Source organism: Cherax quadricarinatus, chromosome 44, assembly GCF_038502225.1.
Source record: "Cherax quadricarinatus isolate ZL_2023a chromosome 44, ASM3850222v1, whole genome shotgun sequence".
Lineage (NCBI taxonomy): Eukaryota > Metazoa > Arthropoda > Malacostraca > Decapoda > Parastacidae > Cherax > Cherax quadricarinatus.
In genome coordinates this window covers 5,307,486-5,331,275 of record NC_091335.1, presented here as the reverse complement: position 1 = coordinate 5,331,275, position 23,790 = coordinate 5,307,486, and the positions used below count along the sequence as shown (strand labels likewise).

At 37.8% G+C, this 23,790-nt stretch overlaps 1 protein-coding gene across 10 annotated transcripts in view; it reads left to right on the top strand.

Annotated features, from left to right (window-relative positions):
- Caf1-55 (chromatin assembly factor 1 p55 subunit) overlaps positions 1–23,790 on the top strand; it is a 53,241-nt gene that overhangs the window by 9,428 nt on the left and 20,023 nt on the right. For all 10 annotated transcript variants that reach the window (XM_070094018.1, XM_070094016.1, XM_070094017.1 and 7 more), the window contains 3 exons: positions 7,206–7,351; positions 17,372–17,576; positions 17,975–18,152. In XM_070094018.1, coding sequence (XP_069950119.1) covers positions 7,206–7,351; positions 17,372–17,576; positions 17,975–18,152 — 529 coding nt within the window. The remainder of the gene's footprint in view (positions 1–7,205; positions 7,352–17,371; positions 17,577–17,974; positions 18,153–23,790) is intronic.

The following is a 23,790-nucleotide window of genomic DNA, read 5'->3' as shown; positions in this document are numbered from 1 at the left end:
GGTTGTATTATGGGTTTCTTGGTCTCATTTGATAGAATGGAAGACCTTTCAACAAACCATCCATATCCTACCAAGGTAGGGTGGCCCAAAAATTAAAACAAAAGTTTCTCTTCATAACATTAGTAATGTATACAGCAGGAGTAGTTACTAGGCCCTTGCTTCCAACATTTTAGTTGCCTCTTATGACACATGGCTTATGGAGGAGGAATTCTGTAGAATGGAAGATATACAGGTTGGCCATCACTAATCCGGCAATCGGTTATCCGGTTCTATCAGTAATCCAGCACTAATTTTGGCTAGTATATTTTAAAATTTCATCATTATCCTGACTCAAATTTCATCATTATACTAACTCAGAAATTGTGCAGATAGTTGTAAATCCACAGAAGCAAGCCAATAGAGGAGAAATCAGTGATGAAAATGAGGGAGATGTGGCAGTCTGTTGATAGGTTTATTAAGTGTATTCTAACCTAACCACTCTGTAATCCGGCAAACATGATAATCCAGCACACTACAGGTCCCAATGATGCCGGATTAGTGATGGCCGACCTGTATTACAGAAATAATGATTCTGACCAGTTTCAGAACTGAGAGTAGCTTGAAATTGAGCTCAAAATAGCAGAAATGTTTGATTTTTGCCGATATTCTAGAGTACACAAACAATGTTACTTGTCCAATACACGTCCAACCAGGAATGATTGGACATAGTTCACAGTGTACCAGTAATTGAATTGTACCTATTAAAAACCTATAAATCAGACTGGGGAATATAGAGGGCCTCGCCCATCAGGAAAATCGACAAAAATAAAATTTCTGCTACTTTGAGCCCAATTTCAAGCTACTTCTGGTCCTGACACCATAAAAAAAAAAAATCTGTTTCAGTAGTACATCTTTCATTCTATCAAATGATACCAATAAAATCATGAAAACCATTCTAGAAAACACTCAGTCCTTATTTTAAACCCAACACATGGTCAGGGTTTTGTTTTTTCCCATCATGCACTGTGTGTTGGGAGCAGGGCTTTTTTTTTTACATACATATATATATATATATATATTTTTATATATATATATATATATATATATATATATATATTATTTTCTTTCTTTCTTTCAACACACCGGCCGTATCCCACCGAGGTGGGGTGGCCCAAAAGGAAAAACAAAAGTTTCTCCTTTTACATTTAGTAATATATACAGAAGAGGTTACTAGCCCCTTGCTCCCGGCATTTTAGTCGCCTCTTACAACACGCATGGCTTACGGAGGAAGAATTCTGTTCCACTTCCCCATGGAGATAAGAGGAAATAAACAAGAATAAGAACTAGAAAGAAAATAGAAGAAAACCCAGAGGGGTGTGTATATATGTGCTTGTACATGTATGTGTAGTGTGACCTAAGTGTAAGTAGAAATAGCAAGACGTACCTGAAATCTTGCATGTTCTTTCTTCTTTCTTTCAACACACCGGCCGTATCCCACCGAGGCGGGGTGGCCCAAAAGGAAAAACGAAAGTTTCTCCTTTTACATTTAGTAATATATACAGGAGAAGAGGTTACTAGCCCCTTGCTCCCGGCATTTTAGTCGCCTCTTACAACACGCATGGCTTACGGAGGAAGAATTCTGTTCCACTTCCCCATGGAGATAAGAGGAAATAAACAAGAATAAGAACTAGAAAGAAAATAGAAGAAAACCCAGAGGGGTGTGTATATATGTGCTTGTACATGTATGTGTAGTGGGACCTAAGTGTAAGTAGAAGTAGCAAGACGTACCTGAAAACTTGCATGTTCATGAGACAGAAAAAAGGACACCAGCAATCCTACCATCATGTAAAACAATTACAGGCTTTCGTTTTACACTCACTTGGCAGGACGGTAGTACCTCCCTGGGCGGTTGCTGTCTACCAACCTACTACCTTTTTTTTTTCAACAAATAATATATATATATATATATATATATATATATATATAAATAATATATATATATATATATATATATATATATATATATATTTTTTTTTCAACTGTCTCCCACCGAGGCAGGGTGACCCAAAAAATTAAGAAAATCCCCAAAAAGAAAATACTTTCATCATTCAACACTTTCACCACACTCACACACTATCACTGTTTTTGCAGAGGTGCTCAGAATACAACAGTTTAAAAGCATATACATATAAAGATACACAACATATCCCTCCAAACTGCCAATATCCCAAACCCCTCCTTTAAAGTGCAGGCATTGTACTTCCCATTTCCAGGACTCAAGTCCGACTATATGAAAATAACCGGTTTCCCTGAATCCCTTCACTAAATATTACCCTGCTCACACTCCAACAGATCGTCAGGTCCCAAGTATCATTCGTCTCCATTCACTCCTATCTAACACGCTCATGCACGCTTGCTGGAAGTCCAAGCCCCTCGCCCACAAAACCTCCTTTACCCCCTCTTTCCAACCCTTTCGAGGACGACCCCTACCCCGAATTCCTTCCCCTATAGATTTATATGCTTTCCATGTCATTCTACTTTGATCCATTCTCTCTAAATGACCAAACCACCTCAACAACCCCTCTTCTGCCCTCTGACTAATACTTTTATTAACTCCACACCTTCTCCTAATTTCCACACTCCGAATTTTCTGCATAATATTTACACCACACATTGCCCTTAAACAGGACATCTCCACTGCCTCCAACCGTCTCCTCGCTGCTGCATTTACCACCCAAGCTTCACACCCATATAAGAGTGTTGGTACTACTATACTTTCATACATTCCCTTCTTTGCCTCCATAGATAACGTTTTTTGACTCCACATATACCTCAACGCACCACTCACTTTTTTTCCCTCATCAATTCTATGATTAACCTCATCCTTCATAAATCCATCCGCCGACACGTCAACTCCCAAGTATCTGAAAACATTCACTTCTTCCATACTCCTCCTCCCCAATTTGATATCCAATTTTTCTTTATCTAAATCATTTGATACCCTCATCACCTTACTCTTTTCTATGTTCACTTTCAACTTCCTACCTTTACACACATTCTCAAACTCATCCACTAACCTTTGCAATTTTTCTTTAGAATCTCCCATAAGCACAGTATCATCAGCAAAAAGTAACTGTGTCAATTCCCATTTTGAATTTGATTCCCCATAATTTAATCCCACCCCTCTCCCGAACACCCTAGCATTTACTTCTTTTACAACCCCATCTATAAATATATTAAACAACCATGGTGACATTACACATCCCTGTCTAAGACCTACTTTTACTGGGAAGTAGTCTCCCTCTCTTCTACACACCCTAACCTGAGCCTCACTATCCTCATAAATGCTCTTTACAGCATTTAGTAACGTACCACCTATTCCATATACTTGCAACATCTGCCACATTGCTCCTCTATCCACTCTATCATATGCCTTTTCTAAATCCATAAATGCAATAAAAACTTCCCTACCTTTATCTAAATACTGTTCACATATATGCTTCAATGTAAACACTTGATCTACACATCCCCTACCCACTCTGAAACCTCCTTGCTCATCCGCAATCCTACATTCTGTCTTACCTCTAATTCTTTCAATTATAACCCTACCGTATACTTTTCCTGGTATACTCAGTAAGCTTATTCCTCTATAATTTTTACAATCTCTTTTGTCCCCCTTCCCTTTATATAAAGGGACTATACATGCTCTCTGCCAATCCCTAGGTACCTTCCCCTCTTTCATACATTTATTAAACAAAAGTACCAACCACTCCAACACTATACCCCCCCCTGCTTTTAACATTTCTGTCATGATCCCATCAGTTCCAGCTGCTTTACCCCCTTTCATTCTACGTAATGCCTCGCGTACCTCCATCACACTTACATTCTTCACTCCTTCACTCCTAAAAGATGGTATACCTCCCTGGCCAGTGCATGAAATTACCGCCTCCCTTTCTTCCTCAACATTTAAAAGTTCCTCAAAATATTCTCACCATCTACCTGATACCTCCCTCTCCCCATCTACTAACTCCCCTACTCTGTTTTTAACTGACAAATCCATACTTTCCCTAGGCTTTCTTAACTTGTTTAACTGCAAAATTTTTTCTTATTTTCATTAAAATTTCTTGACAGTGCCTCTCCCACTCTTTCATCTGCTCTCCTTTTGCACTCTCTCACCACTCTCTTCACCTTTCTTTTACTTTCCATATACTCTGCTCTTCTTATAACACTTCTGCTTTGTAAAAACCTCTCGTAAGCTACCTTTTTCTCTTTTATCACACCCTTTACTTCATCATTCCACCAATCACTCCTCTTTCCTCCTGCCCCCACCCTCCTTTAACCACAAACTTCTGCCCCACATTCTAATACTGCATTTTTAAAACTATTCCAACCCTCTTCAACCCCCCCACTACTCATCTTTGCACTAGCCCACCTTTCTGCCAATAGTCGCTTATATCTCGCTCGAACTTCCTCCTCCCTTAGTTTATACACTTTCACCTCCCTCTTACTTGTTGTTGCCACCTTCCTCTTTTCCCATCTACCTCTTACTCTAACTGTAGCTACAACTAAATAATGATCTGATATATCAGTTGCCCCTCTATAAACATGTACATCCTGGAGCCTACCCATCAACCTTTTATCCACCAATACATAATCTAACAAACTACTTTCATTACGTGCTACATCATACCTTGTATATTTATTTATCCTCTTTTTCATAAAATATGTATTACTTATTACCAAATTTCTTTCTACACATAGCTCAATTAAAGGCTCCCCATTTACATTTACCCCTGGCATCCCAAATTTACCTACTACTCCCTCCATAACATTTTTACCCACTTTAGCATTGAAATCCCCAACCACCATTACTCTCACACTTGATTCAAAACTCCCCACGCATTCACTCAACATTTCCCAGAATCTCTCTCTCTCCTCTACACTTCTCTCTTCTCCAGGTGCATACACGCTTACTATAACCCACTTTTCACATCCAATCTTTATTTTACTCCACATAATCCTTGAATTTATTCATTTGTAGTCCCTCTTTTCCTGCCATAGCTTATCCTTCAACATTATTGCTACTCCTTCTTTAGCTCTAACTCTATTTGAAACCCCTGACCTAATCCCATTTATTCCTCTCCATTGAAACTCTCCCACCCCCTTCAGCTTTGTTTCACTTAAAGCCAGGACATCCAGTTTCTTCTCATTCATAACATCCACAATCATCTCTTTCTTATCATTTGCACAACATCCACGCACATTCAGAATTCCCACTTTGACAGTTTTCTTCTTATTCTTTTTAGTAATCTTTACAGGAAAAGGGGTTACTAGCCCATTGTTCCCGGCATTTTAGTTGACTTTTACAACATGCATGGCTTACGGAGGAAAGATTCTTATTCCACTTCCCCATGGATATAAAAGGAAAAGTAATAAGACCAAGAACTATTAAGATAAAATCAAAGAAAACTCAGATGAGTGTGTATAAATAAACGTGTACATGTATGTGTAGTGTGACCTAAGTGTAAGTAGAAGTAGCAAGACATGCCTGTAATCTTGCATGTTTATGAGACAGACAAAAGACACCAGCAATCCTACCATCATGTAAAACAATTACAGGCTTTCGTTTTACACTCACTTGGCAGGACGGTAGTACCTCCCTGGGTGGTTGCTGTCTACCAACCTACTACCTATAATATAATATATATATATATATATATATATATATATATATATATATATATATATATATATATATATATGTATATATATATATATATATATATATATTGGCAGTTTGGAGGGATATGTTGTGTATCTTTATATGTTTATGCTTCTAGACTGTTGTATTCTGAGCACCTCTGCAAAAACAGTGATAATGTGCGAGTGTGGTGAAAGTGTTGAATGATGATGAAAGTATTTTCTTTTTGGGGATTTTCTTTCTTTTTTGGGTCACCCTGCCTCGGTGGGAGACGGCCGACTTGTTGAAAAAAAAAAAAAAAAAAAAAAAAAAAAAATATATATATATATATATATATATATATATATATATATATATATATTTATATATATATTTATATATATATATATTTATATATATATTTATATATATATTTATATATATATTTATATATATATTTATATATTTATATTTTAAACTCACACACATACTATGCACGTTCACCGCATAGTGCCATAATTTCACAATTTACCACTCGCAGCTTGTGAGTGAGCTGAGCTCATGACGTAGAACTACGTGAGGGAGCCCTGGCCTTGGTGATGTAGTTCTATATGATGGTCACTAAAAGGCTAAATGATACAAGGAGGGAAGAGTATATGGAGAGAAAGAGAGGTTAAGAGAGTGGTGAGGCAATGTAAAAAGAGAGCAAATGAGAGTGGGTGAGATGTTACCCACAATTTTGTTGAAAATAAGAAAGTTTTGGAGTGAGATGAATAAGTTGAGGAAGCCTAGGGAACAAATGGATTTGACAGTTAAAAATAGGAGAGGAGAGTTATTAAATGAAGAGTTAGAGGGAAGATGGAGGGAATATTTTGAGGAATTGTTAAATGTTTTTGAAGATAGGGAAGCTGTGATTTTGTGTATAGGGCAAGGAGGAATAACATCTTGTAGGAGTGAGGAAGAGCCAATGGCGAGTGTGGGGGAAAGTTTGTGAGGCAGTGGATAGAATGAAAGGGTTGGTAAGGCAGCTGGGATTGATGGGATAAAGATAGAAATGTTAAAAGCAGGAAGGGATATAGTTTTGGAGTGGTTGGTGCTATTATTTAATAAATGTATGGAAGAGGGTAAGGCACCTAGGTATTGGCAGAGAGCATGCATAGTTCCTTTGTATAAAGGCAAAGGGGATAAAAGAGAGTGCAAAAATTATAGGGGAATAAGTCTGTTGAGTATACCTGGTAAAGTATATGGTAGATTTATTATTGAAAGAATTAAGAGTAAGACAGAGAGTAGGATAGCAGACGAACAAGGAGGCCTTAGGAAAGGTAGGGGGTGTGTAGACCAAATGTTTACAGTGAAACATACAGGTGAACAGTATTTAGATAAGCATGATTTTTAACCTGATCATAATTGCTTCTGTTTTTTCCTGATACTGTTACTTGGGTAGAGTTTCAAATTGCTTAAACTGTTTTACAAGTATTAATAATATGCTTAATTGCAACTCATTTTATGTAGTTGCTTATTTTAACATTATGCTGTGTTTTCACAGGCCAGAAGGCAAGGACTACAGTATTCACCGGCTGATACTTGGTACACACACCAGTGATGAACAGAACCACCTGCTCATTGCCTCTGTTCAGCTTCCAAATGAAGATGCACAGTTTGATGCATCACATTATGACAATGAGAAAGGAGGTATGTATGAATGTTTTCCAGACCCCCTTCTTAGCCTCAAATTTTTGTTGTTACAATCCCCTTTCTTATTTTTTTATATATAAAATTAAAAAATTTGAATTAGCTTCTGTGATTACTGTTTAAATTCATTCTTTTTTCAACAAATCGGCTATCTCCCACCGAGGCAGGGTGACCCAAAAAGAAAGAAAATCCCCAAAAAGAAAATACTTTCATCAATCAACACTTTCACCTCACTCACACATAATCACTGTTTTTGCAGAGGTGCCCAGAATACCACAGTTTAGAAGTAGATATGTATAAAAATACACAATATATCCCTCCAAACTGCCAATATCTTGTATGCAGTGTAAATCAGATGAATTTGATGTGCATTTTAAGAAACTAGTTTGATACCCCTCCCCTTTATTTTATATATATATATATATATATATATATATATATATATATATATATATATATATATATATATATATATATATATATATATATATATATATATATATATATATATATATATATATATATATATATATATATATATATATATATATTATATATATTATATATTTATAGGTAGTAGGTTGGTAGACAGCAACCACCCAGGGAGGTACTACCGTCCTGCCAAGTGAGTGTAAAACGAAAGCCTGTAATTGTTTTACATGATGGTAGGATTGCTGGTGAAAGAAAGAAGATATATATTATATATATATATATATATATATATATATTATAGGTAGTAGGTTGGTAGACAGCAACCACCCAGGGAGGTACTACCGTCCTGCCAAGTGAGTGTAAAACGAAAGCCTGTAATTGTTTTACATGATGGTAGGATTGCTGATGTCTTTTGTCTGTCTCATAAATATGCAAGATTACAGGCATGTCTTGCTACTTCTACTTACACTTAGGTCACACTACACATACATATACACATTTATTCATACACACTCATCTGAGTTTTCTTTGATTTTATCTTAATAGTTCTTGGTCTTATTAATTTTCCTTTTATATCCATGGGGAAGTGGAATAAGAATCTTTCCTCCGTAAGCCATGCGTGTTGTAAAAGTCAACTAAAATGCCGGGAACAATGGGCTAGTAACCCCTTTTCCTGTAAAGATTACTAAAAAGAATAAGAAGAAGAAAATTGTCAAAGTGGGAAGTCTGAATGTGCGTGGATGTTGTGCAGATGATAAGAAAGAGATGATTGTGGATGTTATGAATGAGAAGAAGCTGGATGTCCTGGCTTTAAGTGAAACAAAGCTGAAGGGGGTGGGAGAGTTTCAATGGAGAGGAATAAATGGGATTAGGTCAGGGGTTTCAAATAGAGTTAGAGCTAAAGAAGGAGTAGCAATAATGTTGAAGGATAAGCTATGGCAGGAAAAGAGGGACTATAAATGTATTAATTCAAGGATTATGTGGAGTAAAATAAAGATTGGATGTGAAAAGTGGGTTATAATAAGCGTGTATGCACCTGGAGAAGAGAGAAGTGTAGAGGAGAGAGAGAGATTTTGGGAAATGTTGAGTGAATGCGTGGGGAGTTTTGAATCAAGTGTGAGAGTAATGGTGGTTGGGGATTTCAATGCTAAAGTGGGTAAAAATGTTATGGAGGGAGTAGTAGGTAAATTTGGGGTGCCAGGGGTAAATGTAAATGGGGAGCCTTTAATTGAGCTATGTGTAGAAAGAAATTTGGTAATAAGTAATACATATTTTATGAAAAAGAGGATAAATAAATATACAAGGTATGATGTAGCACGTAATGAAAGTAGTTTATTAGATTATGTATTGGTGGATAAAAGGTTGATGGGTAGGCTCCAGGATGTACATGTTTATAGAGGGGCAACTGATATATCGGATCATTATTTAGTTGTAGCTACAGTTAGAGTAAGAGGTAGATGGGAAAAGAGGAAGGTGGCAACAACAAGTAAGAGGGAGGTGAAAGTGTATAAACTAAGGGAGGAGGAAGTTCGGGCGAGATATAAGCGACTATTGGCAGAAAGGTGGGATAGTGCAAAGATGAGTAATGGGGGGGTTGAAGAGGGTTGGAATAGTTTTAAAAATGCAGTATTAGAATGTGGGGCAGAAGTTTGTGGTTATAGGAGGGTGGGTGCAGGAGGAAAGAGGAGTGATTGGTGGAATGATGAAGTAAAGGGTGTGATAAAAGAGAAAAAGGTAGCTTATGAGAGGTTTTTACAAAGCAGAAGTGTTATAAGAAGAGCAGAATATATGGAGAGTAAAAGAAAGGTAAAGAGAGTGGTGAGAGAGTGCAAAAGGAGAGCAGATGATAGAGTGGGAGAGGCACTGTCAAGAAATTTTAATGAAAATAAGAAAAAATTTTGGAGTGAGTTAAACAAGTTAAGAAAGCCAAGGGAAAATATGGATTTGTCAGTTAAAAACAGAGTAGGGGAGTTAGTAGATGGGGAGATGGAGGTATTAGGTAGATGGCGAGAATATTTTGAGGAACTTTTAAATGTTAAGGAAGAAACAGAGGCAGTAATTTCATGCACTGGTCAGGGAGGTATACCATCTTTTAGGAGTGAAGAAGAGCAGAATGTAAGTGTGGGGGAGGTACGTGAGGCATTACGTAAAATGAAAGGGGGTAAAGCAGCTGGTACTGATGGGATCATGACAGAAATGTTAAAAGCAGGGGGGGATATAGTGTTGGAGTGGTTGGTACTTTTGTTCAATAAATGTATGAAAGAGGGGAAGGTACCTAGGGATTGGCGGAGAGCATGTATAGTCCCTTTATATAAAGGGAAAGGGGACAAAAGAGACTGTAAAAATTATAGAGGAATAAGCTTACTGAGTATACCAGGAAAAGTGTACGGTAGGGTTATAATTGAAAGAATTAGAGGTAAGACAGAATGTAGGATTGCGGATGAGCAAGGAGGTTTCAGAGTGGGTAGGGGATGTGTAGATCAAGTGTTTACATTGAAGCATATATGTGAACAGTATTTAGATAAAGGTAGGGAAGTTTTTATTGCATTTATGGATTTAGAAAAGGCATATGATAGAGTGGATAGAGGAGCAATGTGGCAGATGTTGCAAGTATATGGAATAGGTGGTAAGTTATTAAATGCTGTAAAGAGTTTTTATGAAGATAGTGAGGCTCAGGTTAGGGTGTGTAGAAGAGAGGGAGACTATTTCCCGGTAAAAGTAGGTCTTAGACAGGGATGTGTAATGTCACCATGGTTGTTTAATATATTTATAGATGGGGTTGTTAAGGAAGTAAATGCTAGGGTGTTTGGGAGAGGGGTGGGATTAAATTATGGGGAATCAAATTCAAAATGGGAATTGACACAGTTACTTTTTGCTGATGATACTGTGCTTATGGGAGATTCTAAAGAAAAATTGCAAAGGTTAGTGGATGAGTTTGGGAATGTGTGTAAAGGTAGAAAGTTGAAAGTGAACATAGAAAAGAGTAAGGTGATGAGGGTGTCAAATGATTTAGATAAAGAAAAATTGGATATCAAATTGGGGAGGAGGAGTATGGAAGAAGTGAATGTTTTCAGATACTTGGGAGTTGACGTGTCGGCGGATGGATTTATGAAGGATGAGGTTAATCATAGAATTGATGAGGGAAAAAAGGTGAGTGGTGCGTTGAGGTATATGTGGAGTCAAAAAACGTTATCTATGGAGGCAAAGAAGGGAATGTATGAAAGTATAGTAGTACCAACACTCTTATATGGGTGTGAAGCTTGGGTGGTAAATGCAGCAGCGAGGAGACGGTTGGAGGCAGTGGAGATGTCCTGTTTAAGGGCAATGTGTGGTGTAAATATTATGCAGAAAATTCGGAGTGTGGAAATTAGGAGAAGGTGTGGAGTTAATAAAAGTATTAGTCAGAGGGCAGAAGAGGGGTTGTTGAGGTGGTTTGGTCATTTAGAGAGAATGGATCAAAGTAGAATGACATGGAAAGCATATAAATCTATAGGGGAAGGAAGGCGGGGTAGGGGTCGTCCTCGAAAGGGTTGGAGAGAGGGGGTAAAGGAGGTTTTGTGGGTAAGGGGCTTGGACTTCCAGCAAGCGTGCGTGAGCGTGTTAGATAGGAGTGAATGGAGACGAATGGTACTTGGGACCTGACGATCTGTTGGAGTGTGAGCAGGGTAATATTTAGTGAAGGGATTCAGGGAAACCGGTTATTTTCATATAGTCGGACTTGAGTCCTGGAAATGGGAAGTACAATGCCTGCACTTTAAAGGAGGGGTTTGGGATATTGGCAGTTTGGAGGGATATGTTGTGTATCTTTATATGTGTATGCTTCTAGACTGTTGTATTCTGAGCACCTCTGCAAAAACAGTGATAATGTGCGAGTGTGGTGAAAGTGTTGAATGATGATGAAAGTATTTTCTTTTTGGGGATTTTCTTTCTTTTTTGGGTCACCCTGCCTCGGTGGGAGACGGCCGACTTGTTGAAAAAAAAAAAAAAAAAATATATATATATATATATATATATATATATACAGTGGACCCCCGGTTAACGATTTTAATCCGTGCAAGAGGGGTAATTGTTATGCGAAATAATCGTTATGTGAATGAATTTTCCCCATAAGAAATAATGGAAATAAAATTAATCCGTGCAAGACACCCAAAAGTATGAAAAAAATTTTTTTTTACCACATGAAATGTTAATTTTAATACACACAAACTGAAAAAGGCATGCACACTTACATGACACTTACTTTTATTGAAGATCTGGTGATGATTGATGGGATGGGAGGAGGGGAGAGCATTATCTTCTTACTGTTTAGAAGGGGAATCCCCTTCCATTAGGACTTGAGGTAGCAAGTCCTTTTCTGGGGTTACTTCCCTTCTTCTTTTAATGCCACTAGGGCCAGCTTCAGAGTCACTGGACTTCTTTCGCACAAGATATCTGTCCATAGTGGCCTGTACCTCTCGTTCCTTTATGACTTCCCTAAAGTGTTTCACAACATTGTCAGTGTACAGGTTGCCAGCACGGCTTGCAATAGCTGTGTGAGGGTGATTTTCATCCATGAAGGTTTGCACTTCAAGCCACTTTGCACAGATTTCCTTTATCTTTGTAGTAGGCAACTTCTTCAATTTCTCTCTCCCCTCCTCTGAACCAGTTTCCCCAGGTCTGGCCTCTTGCTCTTGAAGTTGATCTATCAGCTCATCAGTGGTTAGTTCTTCATTGTCCTCCTCCACCAACTCTTCCACATCCTCCCCACTAACCTCCAACCCCAAGGACTTTCCCAATGCCACAATGGATTCCTCAACTGGCATAATCCTCTCAGGGTTAGCCTCAAACCCTTCAAAATCCCTTTTGTCTACACATTCTGGCCACAGTTTCTTCCAAGCAGAGTTCAAGGTCCTCTTAGTCACTTCCTCCCAAGCCTTACCTATAAGGTTTACACAATTGAGGATATTAAAGTGATCTCTCCAAAACTCTCTTAGAGTCAGTTGAGTTTCTGAGGTCATTACAAAGCACCTTTCAAACAGAGCTTTTGTGTACAGTTTCTTGAAGTTGGAAATAACCTGCTGGTCCATGGGCTGCAGGAGAGGAGTGGTATTAGGAGGCAAAAACTTCACCTTAATGAAGCTCATGTCCCCATAAAGTCGCTCTGCCACGTCTGTAGGATGACCAGGGGCATTGTCTAACACCAGGAGGCACTTAAGTTCTAATTTCTTTTCAGTTAGGTAATCTTTCACATTGGGGGCAAATGCATGGTGTAACCAGTTATAGAAAAATTCCCTAGTGACCCATGCCTTACTGTTTGCCCTCCACAGCACACACAAATTATCCTTGAGGACATTCTTTTGCCTGAACGCTCTGGGAGTTTCAGAGTGATACACTAATAAAGGCTTCACTTTGCAATCACCAGTAGCATTGGCACACATCAACAGAGTAAGCCTGTCTTTCATAGGCTTATGTCCTGGGAGTGCCTTTTCCTCCTGAGTAATGTAGGTCCTGCTTGGCATTTTCTTCCAGAACAGGCCTGTTTCATCACAATTAAACACTTGTTCAGGTTTCAGTCCTTCAGTTTCTATGTACTCCTTGAATTCCTGCACATATTTTTCAGCCGCTTTGTGGTCCGAACTGGCAGCCTCACCATGCCTTATCACACTATGGATGCCACTACGCTTCTTAAATCTCTCAAACCAACCTTTGCTGGCCTTAAATTCACTCACATCATCACTAGTTGCAGGCATTTTTTTAATTAAATCCTCATGCAACTTCCTAGCCTTTTCACATATGATCGCTTGAGAGACGCTATCTCCTGCTAGCTGTTTTTCATTTATCCACACCAATAAGAGTCTCTCAACATCTTCCATCACTTGCGATCTTTGTTTCGAAAACACAGTTAAACCTTTGGCAAGAACAGCTTCCTTGATTGTCTTTCTGGTGCCCACAATAGTAGCGATGGTTGATTGGGGTTTCTTGTACAACTTGACTAGGTCGGCGATACGCACTCCACTTTCATACTTATCAATGATCTCTTTCTTCATTTCAATGGGAATTCTTACCCTTATTGGTGTACGGTTGGCACTAGAAGCTTTCTTGGGGCCCATGGTCACTTATTTTCCAGAAACAGCACCGAAAACACTGTAATAATACGAAATATTCCGAGTGTATGCTTGGATGTTACCGCGGAGGCTGGCTGGTAAACAATGGCACGGGCGGCACATGTGAGGCTGGCTGAGGGCGCACATTGGACGCGTCTCGGACGAAAATCGGTGAGCGGGTTTTTAATCGGTATGCGCGGCAAAAATTTTGCGATTAAAGTAAGCGGTATGCGAAATAATCGCTATGTGATGCCATCGTTATGCGGGGGTCCACTGTATTATATATTATATATATATATATATATATAATTATATATATATATATTATATATATATATTATATATATATATATACACTATATATATATATATATATATATATATATATATATATATATAGGGATTCAGGGAAACCGGTTATTTTCATATAGTCGGACTTGAGTCCTGGAAATGGGAAGTACAATGCCTGCACTTTAAAGGAGGGGTTTGTGATATTGGCAGTTTGGAGGGATATGTTGTGTATCTTTATATGTGTATGCTTCTAGACTGTTGTATTCTGAGCACCTCTGCAAAAACAGTGATAATGTGCGAGTGTGGTGAAAGTGTTGAATGATGATGAAAGTATTTTCTTTTTGGGGATTTTCTTTCTTTTTTGGGTCACCCTGCCTCGGTGAGAGACGGCCGACTTGTTGAAAAAAAAAAAAAATATAATAAATAAATAAAAATATATATATATATATATATATATATATATATATATATATATATATATATATATATATATATATTATTTATTTTGATTTATTTATTTTATTTTTTTATTTATTTTATTTTTTTATTTATTTTATTTTTTTATTTATTTTATTTTTTTATTTATTTTTTTATTTATTTTTTTATTTATTTTTTTATTTATTTTTTTATTTATTTTTTTATTTATTTTTTTATTTATTTTTTTATTTATTTTTTTATTTTTTTATTTATTTTTTTATTTATTTTATTTATTTTTTTATTTATTTATTTTTTTATTTATTTATTTTTTTATTTATTTATTTTTTTATTTATTTACTTTTATTCATTTATTTATTTTTTATTTATTTATTTATTTTTATTTATTTATTTTAATTAATTTATTTTTTTATTTATTTTTTTATTTTTATTTATTTATTTACTGTTATTTATTTATTTATTTATTTATTTTTTTAGGTGAAAGTGTATAAACTAAGGGAGGAGGAAGTTCGGGTGAGATATAAGCGACTATTGGCTGAAAGGTGGGCTAGTGCAAAGATGAGTAATGGGGGGGTTGAAGAGGGGTCCAACAGCACGTCAAGTATTAAAAACCATTTGTCTCCATTCACTCCTATCAAACACGCTCACGCATGCCTGCTGGAAGTCCAAGCCCCTCGCACACAAAACCTCCTTTACCCCCTCTCTCCAACCTTTCCTAGGCCGACCCCTACCCCGCCTTCCTTCCACTACAGACTGATACACTCTTGAAGTTATTCTGTTTCGCTCCATTCTCTCCACATGTCCGAACCACCTCAACAACCCTTCCTCAGCCCTCTGGACAACAGTTTTGGTAATCCTGCACCTCCTCCTAACTTCCAAACTACGAATTCTCTGCATTATATTCACACCACACATTGCTGTGAATATAATGCAGAGAATTCGTAGTTTGGAAGTTAGGAGGAGGTGCGGGATTACCAAAACTGTTGTCCAAGATCTATTGTGTAGATCTACATCATTAGCTCAGCTCACTCCAATAAGCTGTGAGTGGTAAACTTCGGCTTAGATACAAGAGAATGGGTCTGTGGTGAGAGTGCACAGTATATAAAAAAAAAACCTAACTTGCACAGTGCATGATGGAATAAATCAAAACTCTTGCCTTGTTTAGTTTATAATAGCGACTCTGAGGAGTTTTCTAGGATGCTTTTCTGGTTGTATTGGCTGTTTTTTGTTTGATATAATGGAAGACGTACTACTGAAATAGAAATGAATTTAGGTGGTTCCAGGACTAAAAGTACATAGTTTAAAATCTGACTCAAAATAGTGGAAATTATTCTAATTTTGCTGATATTTCTGAGGACAGGTTAGGCCTCCCATAACCCCCCACCCCCCCACTCAGTTTGTTTTATGGTTTTTACCAGGTTTATTTAAAAAAAAATTTTCTTATGAAATGGTAGAGAATTTTTTTTCTGAGGGTAATAAAACAAGAAGTGTGAAATTTGATGGGAAATTGACAAAATTATGCTTTTGCAAATTTTGCTGCATCAGCAATATTTACCCATTGGTGATTTTTGCCCAATTTTAGGACAATTATATTGTTCAAGTTGACCAAATCCTTTGCTGTTTCACTAGTATGTCTTCCATTGTATCAATTGAGCACAAGAAATTGCCTAATCAGCTATTTCAACTACCCAATAAAGTAACCGGTAATTTGGTCAATTTCACACATTTCAAAATATTCCAATTTTGAAATAGGGTTTAGAATAAACATTGTAGGCATTCCTAGTACTAAAATAACATTTCCTTTTGTTCATTTTATGCTTCCAGGCTTTACACGTGAATTTCATTTTAATTTTTATTCACACCAAAAGAATGGAAGATTTACTGTTAAGCAATATTGTAATAATTGTGTAAATATCAGCACATTCGAGAATGCATATTAGACTCGACAGTTGGACGTGTATTGGATGAGTGACGTGATTTGTTTACTCTTGAATATCAGCAAAAATCAAACATTTTTGCTACTTTGAGTTCAATTTCAAGCTATTTTCAATCCTGAAACCAATCAAAATCAGCTCTACTTCTGTACTAGATCTTCCGTTCTATCAAGTGAGACCAAAAAACTGAGGATACAACTATAAAAACCATGTGGAAATACACCGCAAAGCCACTGTTTTAAGCCAATAACACGGTCGTAGTTTTTTCTCATTATGCAGTACGTGCTGCAGGATTTTTTTTTATGTATTGTAGTGGGTTTGCCAGTGTTGGCCTGGCCTGGGTCTTTTCCAGGTGGTCACCTGGCATTTTTTTTTGTGGTGCACACTTATCACATAAACCCATTCTCTTATATCTAGGCCCAAATTTACCTCTCACAGCTTAGCTGAGCTCAGCTCATGGTGTAGTACTATGGCTCAGTCAGCAAAAGAGCTAAAGTTTACAATGAACCCTCTTAATTTTGGGTGTCTGGACATTTGTAAGGGTTAAATCACATATACAAGTATTTTAAATACTTGCTTCTCAGAGGCATTGCCAGTAAATAACATACCAAGGAGGTAATTCATTGCTTGCCCTCAAACAAATTCAGTGCTGTCACTAATGAACTGTATCACAAAAATTGCTGAACCTATTTTGTTCTTGTGCAGCTTGTGGTGTTCATATATATTGAGATATGACATTGTTAATTCCTCCTTACTTTTAATATTTAGGTACTTGGAGGTTTATTGGATGATTGTAGGTTGCAAGTGTTAATTGTGCATTTGGTCAGGAATCCCATCTTTTCCAGAGTTTGGAGGTTTTGGATCTGTCAGTGGAAAAATTGAAATTGAAATAAAAATCAATCATGAAGGAGAAGTGAATAGAGCTCGATACATGCCTCAAAATCCCTGTGTTATTGCAACTAAAACCCCATCTAGTGATGTCCTTGTTTTTGACTATACTAAGCACCCATCCAAACCTGACCCATCAGGAGAGTGTCATCCAGATCTCAGGTGAGCAAGGAAGTGGTTATCAAAGAACACCGCTCTATAGTTTTTAATGATCAGTCTTCAGGTCTAGGGCTCTTTTGAGTTAACAGCATATTACTATTTACAAACTAGATTATTCAGAGGAGGAATGATAGTCGTGGTAATACATTTTACTCGACAAGTTACAAAATGGGTCTGTATTATGGTTAAAAAATTATAATTCTGATTGTTTTAGTATATTATAAGGCTGTTGGAATTTAGCTTGTATGGACAGAATGTGCTCATGTTAAATTAAGGTTAGCCTTGTACACAAATTTACTTTTACTGTGGTAGAAGCATTCACGATAATTTGCATATTTGAGTTGTTAAAAATTTTCAACAGTGGTTTCGTTTCATATTCTATGAAAGGTGTTTCTTCACAGGCTACGAGGTCACCAAAAGGAAGGCTATGGTTTATCATGGAATCCTAACCTGAATGGTTATCTTCTTAGTGCATCTGATGACCATACTATCTGTTTATGGGATATTAATGCCACCCCTAAAGAAAACAGAGTTATTGATGCGAAAACTATCTTCACGGGACATACAGCAGTTGTTGAGGTGAGTTGCAGAATTAACCCTTAACGGCGTTGAACGCGCGCATATATATGTATATATATATATATATATATATATATATATATATATATATATATATATATATATATATATATATATATATATATATATATATATATATAATATATATATATATATATATATATATATATATATATATATATAATATATATATATATATATATATATATTATATATATATATATTATATATAATATGTATATTTTTTTTTTTTTTTTTTTTCAACAAGTCGGCCGTCTCCCACCGAGGCAGGGTGACCCAAAAAAGAAAGAAAATCCCCAAAAAGAAAATACTTTCATCATCATTCAACACTTTCACCACACTCGCACATTATCACTGTTTTTGCAGAGGTGCTCAGAATACAACAGTCTAGAAGCATAAACATATAAAGATACACAACATATCCCTCCAAACTGCCAATATCCCAAACCCCTCCTTTAAAGTGCAGGCATTGTACTTCCCATTTCCAGGACTCAAGTCCGACTATATGAAAATAACCGGTTTCCCTGAATCCCTTCACTAAATATTACCCTGCTCACACTCCAACAGATCGTCAGGTCCCAAGTACCATTCGTCTCCATTCACTCCTATCTAACACGCTCACGCACGCTTGCTGGAAGTCCAAGCCCCTTACCCACAAAACCTCCTTTACCCCCTCTCTCCAACCCTTTCGAGGACGACCCCTACCCCGCCTTCCTTCCCCTATAGATTTATATGCTTTCCATGTCATTCTACTGTGATCCATTCTCTCTAAATGACCAAACCACCTCAACAACCCCTCTTCTGCCCTCTGACTAATACTTTTATTAACTCCACACCTTCTCCTAATTTCCACACTCCGAATTTTCTGCATAATATTTACACCACACATTGCCCTTAAACAGGACATCTCCGCTGCCTCCAACCGTCTCCTCGCTGCTGCATTTACCACCCAAGCTTCACACCCATATAAGAGTGTTGGTACTACTATACTTTCATACATTCCCTTCTTTGCCTCCATAGATAACGTTTTTTGACTCCACATATACCTCAACGCACCACTCACCTTTTTTCCCTCATCAATTCTATGATTAACCTCATCCTTCATAAATCCATCCGCCGACACGTCAACTCCCAAGTATCTGAAAACATTCACTTCTTCCATACTCCTCCTCCCCAATTTGATATCCAATTTTTCTTTATCTAAATCATTTGACACCCTCATCACCTTACTCTTTTCTATGTTCACTTTCAACTTTCTACCTTTACACACATTCCCAAACTCATCCACTAACCTTTGCAATTTTTCTTTAGAATCTCCCATAAGCACAGTATCATCAGCAAAAAGTAACTGTGTCAATTCCCATTTTGAATTTGATTCCCCATAATTTAATCCCACCCCTCTCCCAAACACCCTAGCATTTACTTCCTTTACAACCCCATCTATAAATATATTAAACAACCATGGTGACATTACACATCCCTGTCTAAGACCTACTTTTACCGGGAAGTAGTCTCCCTCTCTTCTACACACCCTAACCTGAGCCTCACTATCCTCATAAAAACTCTTTACAGCATTTAATAACTTACCACCTATTCCATATACTTGCAACATCTGCCACATTGCTCCTCTATCCACTCTATCATATGCCTTTTCTAAATCCATAAATGCAATAAAAACTTCCCTATCTTTATCTAAATACTGTTCACATATATGCTTCAATGTAAACACCTGATCTACACATCCCCTACCCACTCTAAAACCTCCTTGCTCATCCGCAATCCTACATTCTGTCTTACCTCTAATTCTTTCAATTATAACCCTACCGTACACTTTTCCTGGTATACTCAGTAAGCTTATTCCTCTATAATTTTTACAGTCTCTTTTGTCCCCTTTCCCTTTATATAAAGGGACTATACATGCTCTCTGCCAATCCCTAGGTACCTTCCCCTCTTTCATACATTTATTAAACAAAAGTACCAACCACTCCAACACTATATCCCCCCCTGCTTTTAACATTTCTGTCATGATCCCATCAGTTCCAGCTGCTTTACCCCCTTTCATTTTACGTAATGCCTCACGTACCTCCCCCACACTTACATTCTGCTCTTCTTCACTCCTAAAAGATGGTATACCTCCCTGACCAGTGCATGAAATTACTGCCTCTGTTTCTTCCTTAACATTTAAAAGTTCCTCAAAATATTCTCGCCATCTTCCCAATACCTCCATCTCCCCATCTACTAACTCCCCTACTCTGTTTTTAACTGACAAATCCATATTTTCCCTAGGCTTTCTTAACTTGTTTAACTCATTCCAAAATTTTTTCTTATTTTCATTAAAATTTCTTGACAGTGCCTCTCCCACTCTATCATCTGCTCTCCTTTTGCACTCTCTCACCACTCTCTTTACCTTTCTTTTACTCTCCATATACTCTGCTCTTCTTATAACACTTCTGCTTTGTAAAAACCTCTCATAAGCTACCTTTTTCTCTTTTATCACACCCTTTACTTCATCATTCCACCAATCACTCCTCTTTCCTCCTGCCCCCACCCTCCTATAACCACAAACTTCTGCCCCACATTCTAATACTGCATTTTTAAAACTATTCCAACCCTCTTCAACCCCCCCACTACTCATCTTTGCACTAGCCCACCTTTCTGCCAATAGTCGCTTATATCTCACCCGAACTTCCTCCTCCCTTAGTTTATACACTTTCACCTCCCTCTTACTTGTTGTTGCCACCTTCCTCTTTTCCCATCTACCTCTTACTCTAACTGTAGCTACAACTAAATAATGATCCGATATATCAGTTGCCCCTCTATAAACATGTACATCCTGGAGCCTACTCATCAACCTTTTATCCACCAATACATAATCTAATAAACTACTTTCATTACGTGCTACATCATACCTTGTATATTTATTTATCCTCTTTTTCATAAAATATGTATTACTTATTACCAAATTTCTTTCTACACATAGCTCAATTAAAGGCTCCCCATTTACATTTACCCCTGGCACCCCAAATTTACCTACTACTCCCTCCATAACATTTTTACCCACTTTAGCATTAAAATCCCCAACCACCATTACTCTCACACTTGATTCAAAACTCCCCACGCATTCACTCAACATTTCCCAAAATCTCTCTCTCTCCTCTACACTTCTCTCTTCTCCAGGTGCATACACGCTTATTATAACCCACTTTTCACATCCAATCTTTATTTTACTCCACATAATCCTTGAATTAATACATTTATAGTCCCTCTTTTCCTGCCATAGCTTATCCTTCAACATTATTGCTACTCCTTCTTTAGCTCTAAATATATATATATATATATATATATATTATATATATATATATATTATATATATATAATTTTTTTTTTTTTTTTTTTTTTTTTTTAAAAATTCGGCCGTCTCCCACCGAGGCAGGGTGACCCAAAAAAAGAAAGAAAATCCCCAAAAAGAAAATACTTTCATCATCATTCAACACTTTCACCACACTCACACATTATCACTGTTTTTGCAGAGGTGCTCAGAATGCAACAGTTTAGAAGCATATACGTATAAAGATACACAACATATCCCTCCAAACTGCCAATATCCCAAACCCCTCCTTTAAAGTGCAGGCATTGTACTTCCCATTTCCAGGACTCGAGTCCGACTGTATGAAAATAACCGGTTTCCCTGAATCCCTTCACTAAATATTACCCTGCTCACACTCCAACAGATCGTCAGGTCCCAAGTATCATTCGTCTCCATTCACTCCTATCTAACACGCTCATGCACGCTGGCCGATTCCCACCAAGGCAGGGTGGCCCGAAAAAGAAAAACTTTCACCATCATTCACTCCATCACTGTCTTGCCAGAAGGGTGCTTTACACTACAGTTTTTAAACTGCAACATTAACACCCCTCCTTCAGAGTGCAGGCACTGTACTTCCCATCTCCAGGACTCAAGTCCGGCCTGCCGGTTTCCCTGAACCCCTTCATAAATGTTACTTTGCTCACACCAACAGCACGTCAAGTATTAAAAACCATTTGTCTCCATTCACTCCTATCAAACACGCTCACGCATGCCTGCTGGAAGTCCAAGCCCCTCACACACAAAACCTCCTTTACCCCCTCCCTCCAACCTTTCCTAGGCCGACCCCTACCCCGCCTTCCTTCCACTACAGACTGATACACTCTTGAAGTCATTCTGTTTCGCTCCATTCTCTCTACATGTCCGAACCACCTCAACAACCCTTCCTCAGCCCTCTGGACAACAGTTTTGGTAATCCCGCACCTCCTCCTAACTTCCAAACTACGAATTCTCTGCATTATATTCACACCACACATTTCCCTCAGACATGACATCTCCACTGCCTCCAGCCTTCTCCTCGCTGCAACATTCATCACCCATGCTTCATACCCATATAAGAGTGTTGGTAAAACTATACTCTCATACATTCCCCTCTTTGCCTCCAAGGACAAAGTTCTTTGTCTCCACAGACTCCTAAGTGCACCACTCACCCTTTTCCCCTCATCAATTCTATGATTCGCCTCATCTTTCATAGACCCATCTGCTGACACGTCCACTCCCAAATATCTGAATACATTCACCTCCTCCATACTCTCTCCCTCCAATCTGATATCCAATCTTTCATCACCTAATCTTTTTGTTATCCTCATAACCTTACTCTTTCCTGTATTCACTTTAATTTTCTTCTTTTGCATACCCTACCAAATTCATCCACCAACCTCTACAGCTTCTCTTCAGAATCTCCCAAGAGCACAGTGTCATCAGCAAAGAGCAACTGTGACAAATCCCACTTTGTGTGATTCTTTATCTTTTAACTCCACGCCTCTTGCCAAGACCCTCGCATTTACTTCTCTTACAACCCCATCTATAAATATATTAAACGACCACGGCGACATCACACACCTTTGTCTAAGGCCTACTTTTACTGGGAAATAATTTCCCTCTTTCCTACATACTCTAACTTTAGCCTCACTATCCTCGTAAAAACTCTTCACTGCTTTCAGTAACCTACCTCCTACACCATACACCTGCAACATCTGCCACATTGCCCCCCTATCCACCCTGTCATATGCCTTTTCCAAATCCATAAATGCCACAAAGACACCTTTAGCCTTATCTAAATAATGTTCACTTATGTTTCACTGTAAACACCTGGTTTACAGGTTTACATATATTTTATATGTATACAGTGGACCCCCGCATACCGTCGCCATCACATAACGTACAATCCGCATACCGCTCGCTTTTATCGCAAAAATTTTGCCTCGCATACCGCTCAAAAACCCGCTCACCGCTCTTCGTCCGAGACGCGTCCAATGTGCGCCCTTAGCCAGCCTCACATGTGCCGCTGTTGGCATTGTTTACCAGCCTGCCTCCGCGGTAACATCCAAGCATACAATCGGAACATTTCGTATTATTACAGTGTTTTTGGTGATTTTATCTGCCAAATAAGTGACCATGGGCCCCAAGAAAGCTTCTAGTGCCAACCCTACAGCAATAAGGGTGAGAATTACAATAGAGATGAAGAAAGAGATCATTGATAAGTATGAAAGTGGAGTGCGTGTCGCCGACCTGGCCAGGTTGTACAAGAAA